General features: G+C 38.5%; 1 protein-coding gene across 1 annotated transcript; it reads right to left on the bottom strand.

The window, feature by feature from the left end:
• Nucleotides 1-974: 974 nt before the first annotated feature.
• Nucleotides 975-7,165, bottom strand: ormdl2 (ORMDL sphingolipid biosynthesis regulator 2). The gene is made up of 4 exons (XM_041800423.1): nt 7,096-7,165; nt 4,761-4,934; nt 4,356-4,507; nt 975-1,682 (listed from the first exon to the last, which is right to left on the bottom strand). Exons 2-4 carry the CDS (start codon nt 4,932-4,934, stop codon nt 1,547-1,549), a joined length of 462 nt encoding a protein of 153 aa, XP_041656357.1. The 5' UTR covers nt 7,096-7,165; the 3' UTR covers nt 975-1,546.
• Between the last annotated feature and the right edge of the window lie 680 nt (nt 7,166-7,845).

Raw genomic sequence — 7,845 nt, 5'->3', positions numbered from 1 at the left:
GGAGTAGTATTTGTGTAGTCCTCTGCTGCTACAAGGTTCACTGAGTTGTGCGTTCAAAGATGCTTCTCTGCATACTTGCCACCTTTTTACCAGCTCCTCTGACCTCTGCCATGAACAAGGCATTTTAACTCAGAGAACTGCTGCTCTATGAATAATTTCTCTTATTTTGGATCTTTCTGTTAACCCTAAAGATGTCTGAGCTTGAAAATCCCAGTAGATCAAACCAGCCCATCTGGCACCAACAACCGTAGCCTGTTTGAATTTCAGTGCTGCCTCAATCTGAGTCCTGGATAAAACATACATCTTTCTTTAAAGTTTGCTTAGTTCACAATTTTCATGAAGTGGAAGCAGAACTAGGAAAAAACTGCAGCTCAAGACCAAATTTGCTGTGTAAATGAGATAGTGTTATCTTGAATCTGGTACTTTTCAGTGCATGTTGGAGAAAAAGCATGTTGTGCTCTTGGTTCTCTCCCACTCTTTACTTTCAAAGAATCATATCTGATGACATTTAGCCCAGCTGCCCTCTGCATCCCACTGCCGGCTTCTTAGCATTAACGCATCTGTATCTGAAGCCAGGGAACACCCCTGATGATGTGGTTTTCAAATGATTACACTAGATTACACAAACGTGTATGAAACTGCTGATAAACCAAGCATTATTTGCATGCTTCCCAGGCTTTCACTAGCATGTCACTGCATTTCCTGTGACCTATAATCTCCAAACAGGCTACACTTGCAGGTGAAATGAAAAAGGACAACACTACAAGCAGGAGTGGGGAAATCCCTGGGATATATGAGCATACGGCAAACACTGTGACATTCTCTCTATAGAGACTTCATGTAAAGTGTCTAGAGTGTCCCACATCTTACAACCTGATTATTTAATCATTTACTGGATCTAACGTTAACACTACAATGATTTTTCATATTGTGCAATAAAGATCAGAAAACCACATGCACACACGCCCTTCTGCTCACTTTATAAGCAGGAAAAGAAAACGGCTTTTATAGCAAACAGTAAATAACATGACATAATGTGCATCATAGCAAAATCAAGACTGCAGTTCTCACTGGAGGAGTGTAAATGCATGCTGCATGTAAATCCTTCATAGTAAAATATGTCAAAAAGCATGAAAAAGAAATGTTTGCACAAATAGAAAATGAAACATGCTGCCACAATGAAATCATTCTCATTCAAGGCGACAGCCTGAGTTTTACAGACCTGCAGCCAGTGCAGTTTGTAACAGAACTCAAAAACAAGCTAATTAAAAAAATGCAGAAACATTACATCCAAGAGATATGACAAGTTTACATCAGAAATGTCATTAAAGAATAATTACTGAAACACCAAACAGCGGCAGGGCATTACTGTTTTCTCAGGCTGCAGCAAGCAGCACAGACCGCGTCTTTCCTATATTACTCCACACAGTCCGTACAGAATAGACAATCTGGTCCTCTTCCTCTCATCTCATTCACATAAAAAGTTCAGCAGAAACAGAAAACTACAAGTCCAGTGTCTATGGTTAAAATCCAGTGGCTAGTTCTGTCAGTACTTGTTGATCCCAAATATCCGTACACCGTGAAACTGAGGCAACTTCGGAAGGAGGACACTTAGGAGGGAGCTTGTGTTGATTACAAAATGTGTGGGGTCATATTTTGTGTAGAAACTGGCAAGGATATACCTGTGAAGAAGAAAAAAACACTGTCAATTTAGCATCAACACAGTATATAAAGGTATAGAGCAAAAATGCACATAGCTTTAACACAAAACTTAATACAGCAAGGATGTTTTACACTGCTTTTCCAAACATCCTAGTTTTATTTTTGATACTTACATTATTTTTCTTTGCACACAGGAACATTATTTCACAAAAAAACAACAGAAACCTAAATTATTAGCCCCCTTTAGAACTGACCTTCCTGTTGTGCGATTGCACTAACCACTTTTGTGCAATGATGTGCTTTAGCAAAGCTTGTAAAATCAAGTTAAAACTGAGGGTTGTCTTCCAATTTTCACAGTCTAAAAACTTCCATAAGGGTTTGAGCTGTCACTGGAGAAAGCATTATGGCAGAACAAAAGAAATCAGTTAGGACTTAAGAAAAAGAATTGTTGATCTCACAAATCAGGAGGATATACAAAGCTATCACAGTGTTTCCAAGTGTCAAGAACTGGGGTGAGAGCAAGCCTGGCAGAGGTTGGAAGAGAAATATCTCAAGGACTCTGGAAAGAAAACTAGTGAGAGATGTGTCTAAAGACCCAAGAACAACTGCCAAAAAAACTAGTGAATGACTTAGCCAAGTCGGGAAAATAGTCTCGAAAGAAATCGCTAGAGCCCTGCACAGGAATAGACTGAGAAGTGACAGACTAAGAAAAACTGCAGAAGAGACGCCTACAAGCCAGACTGAAGTATGCTAAAGGCAACTTTGAGGAGGATTATACATACTGGAAGCATGTCCTTTGGTCAGACGGAAACTAGAGCTCTTTAGACATGGAGATGTTGCTTATGTTTGGAGAAAGAAAAGAGAAGCGTATAACCCAAAGAACACTATCTCCACAATAAAACATAGTGGTGGAGGTATTATGCTGTGCAGATGCTTCAGTGCATCTGGATCTGGGAATCTCATAAGGGTGGAAGGAATCATGAAGAAAGAAGGATATGTACAGATTCTGAAAGAAAATCTAAAGCAGTCGGCAGCAAAACAGTCTGGGTTGTCACTTTGTCTTCCAACACGGCGACTACCAAAAACATGCGTCACTCCTGGTGAAGAACTACCTCCAGAAGACCAAAGTGAATGTTACTGACTGGCTAGCACAAATCTGTGGGGTAAACTAAAGATCAAGATCCATGCCAGAGGACCATCAAATCTGGAGAAGATTGAGACATCTGCTAAAGAAGAATGGGCTGGGATTCCTCAGGAGACGTGTCGAAGACTTGTTGAAAACAACATCAAACGACTACAGGCTGTTATCCAGCAAAAAGGACACACAATTGACTATCAGCATCAGGGGGACTAATAATTTAGATCCTGGTAGCTTTTATGAAATAATTTTTGTTTCTGTGTGCAAAGTAAAACAATGTAAGCATTCAAAATAAAACTAGTTCCAAACTGTAGCATTTCCATTCAACACAACTCAAATTTTGGGTTGCAATTTCCTATGGGTGCCCCACAGTGCTTTTGGTCTTCGATTTTATATCAGATGTTTGCTGGCATGCAAAAAAACTGCAGAGTCACAATTGCCTTGTTTGCTTATTGAGGTCAAATAGAGGCATTCATGTTTCATAGTCAGTATGTTTGAGCTACTCCTAGTGAAGGATGTGTTTCCCGGTTTATGTAGCATTTACACGACATCACAGTTAAAGCAGTCGTGACAATATTTGACTTCTGTAACGAACTCTAGTCATAAAGTTCTTAATTTAAGCCAATCAAATCAGTGGTAACTCTCTAGAAATAAGAATCCACTTTTTAAAACTGATGGCCCTGTTGTTTTTACAGTTAGATAGAATTCTAAGTAGGTCAACAGTCGTAATAGATTGTTTACAGATGATGTCAAGTCACAGCGGTGAACTCCAGATGGGGAGCAAGATGGGATTTCTGCAGAGAGAAGTGTAAACAAATAAGCTATGCCAACCACTCAAATTGTACAGGAAAAATAACAATCTTCAGGTACTTTCCAGTCCTAAAAGTAGTGACACATTTAGGCAAAAGAAAAAAAAAAAGGGTCAGACAACGATTATAAAACTGTCTTAACTACAGAGGAGTGGAGCATGGTCCACTTCCACCAAGTAGTCCAGAATGGTTCAATACAATTTTGTGAGAGTTTAGCATGGTAAACTCTGATTTTTCTTGTTTCCACAGCCAATTACCTTCCAGCCTCGCTCACTGTGATGAAGAATCTGTCTTTTTTTTTTAGAGATCCCTATTATTTGGCTCATCCAAGAGCTGGTCTTCTGGCTTCTAAATGGTTTACTTTTCAGTTTGGCTTTAAATGCTATTAAACAACTACAAAAAGGAAAAAAGGGAAAAAGGAAACTGGCTCTCAAATGGGAGCCAGACCCTTTTGTTCATGTAAAAGGACCAACTCATTTGCAAATGACACATCATTACTTGGTTGCTTACCCCACAAGGATTGTTTGCTTAATAGTATATCAGCAATTCCATTGAATGCATGTTTATAAAATGAGGGTTAAAGCAGCACATGTAGCCTCTTAGCACAGTACAAAACTCCTCATGACTTTAATACGTTCTCAGGATTGTGTGACTGCAGGCTCTATATGAGCCTGAACCTCAGACCGAAAGGAAAAATCATCCAGCACTGTAAATGAATCTTCAATGAGAGCACAAGACATACGTACAAAACAATTGGTGAGATAGTGAGGAATTTGCGTGAAGATGTGAACTGGACACCGTAGTCCATCTGTTCCCAGTGTGTCAGCAGACGAGCTTTGCCTTGGTCCGGTGTCTCAAAGGGAGTTCCCTTCACGGTGTGTAGAAACAGATACATCACCTGAGCAGAAAAAGATTGATAATCAACCAAAAATAGATACATGTCTTTCAAGATGAAATCCTCATAAATGCAGATTATTAGCTTTCTTTAGAATCTGCTTCTACCACCAGGAATAAGGATATCACCACAGTGATGCAAGCATCTGTTAAAATCTGAAATTAAAGCACTAGCTTGATATTAAACAGACAGACGTCTGAGTGTAGTGATTGTCTAACTTCTAAGAAAGCCTATAATATATTTCCCCTGCACTGACCAGGTTGTGTATGACATTGGTGAGAGTCCAGACGAGTGGCACAGTGAAGAAGGGAATGCTCAGCAGGATGATGTGCAACACGACAGTCAGCAGCAGGTAGGTGAGCCATATTCCTCTACTGTTCATCACCCTTGTGTTGGGGTTCACCTCACTGTGAGCTACGCCCACGTTCATCTATAAAACAGAAAGAGGTAACATTTAAGAGTTCAAGATATCAAAACAGGGCTATTTTATAAGGGCCACACACACACTGTTGTAACTTGAGTTATCCTGCTCTCACATTAGCTTGCAGCCTAAAAATTAGGAAAATGCAGACATATTGGAAATCTGAAGAAGTGATGGTGAGGCTGCTGATTTGTCATATGCAAAATTCTGCTAGTAAAAACCCCAAGTTTTTTAGACTATCACTATTACAAGTGTAGTAGTGCATCACATTTCTGTTCAATTTCATATGACCTAGATACTCTGCAAATTTGACATTTGTGAGATCTAGGGTTGAAACACTTGGTTGTCACTTGGTAGACTGATCAAGAGAAAAATAATCATCTGAAATTGATAACTGATTCATTGGGGAAAACTCCAAGATTTTTCATTAGTTCATCAGCTGCTCATTTTTATATTTGAGATGCAATAGTTGATTGAAACGTAGTAAATTTATAGAAAACTAAACCAACTTATTTTAAAACGGAAATATGTTTCAATCACACTTTAAGCAAAAATATTAGGGCTGTAGTCAACCAAAGAGAAACTTGGTCGACTAAAATCGTACCAGATCATCAAGTAATCGATTGGTCACGGGACAGACCAAAATCATCCTTTTTAACAAAATGTTGCCACACGGCTAACTTTTTTGACATGCTGTCAAAACGGAGTATAAGCATGCTTCAGGGGCTTTGCTCTCCTCTAAGGTGGGAGGGTCCTAGTGACGTTGTTTTGACTTTCTGGGTATTAAACCTATAATTAATTACCCTTAAAGGCACGTGTAAATATATATATATTAGAACAGTTATATTCATAGTTATTTTTTGGGGTAAATTATATTTTGTAACACTAGATAACTGAAAAAATAAAAACACATGATGTCTCCCTTCTCACCCCTGCAAAAAAAAAAAAATGGATTCTTCCAATTAAAGTAGCATGTGTGATTGTTTGACCAATTGGATTTTGGTTGAAAATGAGGTCACTGACCGATTAATCCACCAATCGACTTGAGACTGTCAGCCCTAAAAAATATAAAAGAAAACATCTGCTGGTCTGAATGTGAAGATATAAAGTATTGCAGTGCTGTAAGATGCTGTGGCATGACCTTAAACAGGTCATCCATGTTTGAAAACCCTCGGTGAGGCTGATTTAAAACAATTCTGCAAAGAAGAATGGGCCAAAATTCACCCACAGTGTAAAAGACTCATTGCCAGTTATCACAAATGCTTGATTGCAGCCGTTGCCGTCTAGGGTGGCACAGCCAGTTAATAGGTTTAGGAGGCAATTACTTTTTGACACAGGAACAGTAAAGTTTGGATTGCCTTTTACCCCTAATTAAGGAAATCATTTAAAAACTGCATTTTGTGTTTACTTGGGTTGTCTTTGTCTAATATCAAAATTTGTTTGAATAGCTGAAACACATAAGTATGACAGATATGAAAAAAGACAGAAAAACTGTTGATTTATCAATGAACAAACTTAAAGAAGTCCCACTTCACTCTGAGAAATTAAAATACCGTTCACCTATTTTGCTTACAATATATTCATAAGTTTTAACCTTTATGTTGCCTCACAGAAAAGTCTGTGATAACACTTTGATAAAATCTTCTTTAGTAGCCTGTAGATAGAAACGTTTATCGTGTGATCGATTAATCGAAAAAGGCATCTCTACATTAAATGGGAAAGACCCCGCCCGACTGAGCTGTTCCGAGTGACTAAACACGCGCCTCCTCTCACAGGCTCCCCTGTAACTCAGCTAACGTTGAAGCTAGCCGCAACATTCAGACACTTTCCGCTACAGAAAGCTTGTATAAAGTACAAATTATGTTAAAGCGCGACATAAACTACAATGACATGGCGGTTATTGTGTGTACGATGGTGATAAGATTCAACTGTAGCTTAAAATTTAACTTTAGACAAAGTTAAACGTCTGAAAACTAGCCAACGGTTGAGTTGCTATCTACAGGTTAACATGCTAACATTAACTCAAGGTTACGTTTATTAGACTGTAACGGCCGCAGATTACGGTAAACACCGGTGGAGTTTCAAGTCTCTGTTTGATTCAAGTGGGAAAATGCTGTCCATGCAGCCTGCTGAAGTTTGAAACTTGACATTTTAACGGAGTTAACTTTACCTTCCTGTGTTGTCGTAGCTCACCAGGAAATTCCTTGTTTTTTCTTTAACCCCGCCTTCGTTGAGCTTTGGGCTGGTTCTTCTGTTGTCAAAACTCCAGCCGGCCGACGACAGGTATACAGGTGAGCAGCAGGTGAGACGGAAAAAGAAAACAAGTTTACGAGAAATCATTTGTCTTCCCAGAATTTCCCGCACACCCCCAGAAACGAATAAATGTAACTAAAGTTACACAACATTTCTTTATCATGAATACCAAATGTCAGCCTTGTTAAAGGATACACAGGGATGTTTTACCTGTACTTCACAGGTTTTACTATCCACCCTCGGGCTTGAAATTCTTTTCATTGTAGGAACTGGTTTATCATTCCTCATCCTACCAGCTACTCATCTATTTAACATATCCCGCAGAATAAATATTTCGTAGGCCTATTATGAAATAACAAGCATGGCAAATGTTATCTTATGTTTTCTCAAAACACTATTCTTGATTTAACCCTCCGTTCAAATATGTGTTACTCTTGGGACCTTTAGCTCCTCAGACTGTATCTATTTAAAAAAAATATATTATACATTAATATTTTATTCTACTTTCATGGAGCTTATTTTGTTCAGCTTCATCTGACCTAAATATTGATATCAAGGATTCTTGAATTTTTAAAGATTTTAACCCTTTAAATGCCAGGTTTTTGTCATGATGGCACCATGTTTTCAGGTGGAAAAAACAGAAAATATAAATTGTTTTCAATATACT

Source organism: Cheilinus undulatus, linkage group 11 (genome assembly GCF_018320785.1).
Source record: "Cheilinus undulatus linkage group 11, ASM1832078v1, whole genome shotgun sequence".
Lineage (NCBI taxonomy): Eukaryota > Metazoa > Chordata > Actinopteri > Labriformes > Labridae > Cheilinus > Cheilinus undulatus.
Note: the sequence above shows the minus strand (reverse complement) of the source record. Positions and strands in the feature narration are given on the sequence as shown.

Bases quoted from the DNA above. Each gene is read 5' to 3' on its own strand.
- ormdl2 (XM_041800423.1), bottom strand. From the start codon at position 4,934: ATGAACGTGGGCGTAGCTCACAGTGAGGTGAACCCCAACACAAGGGTG. The intron at 4,508-4,760 runs GTCAGTGCAGGG...TTTTCTGCTCAG, and splicing joins CCAATGTCATACACAACCTG to GTGATGTATCTGTTTCTACA. The intron at 1,683-4,355 runs GTACGTATGTCT...TCTTCTTCACAG, and splicing joins ACTATCTCACCAATTGTTTT to GTATATCCTTGCCAGTTTCT.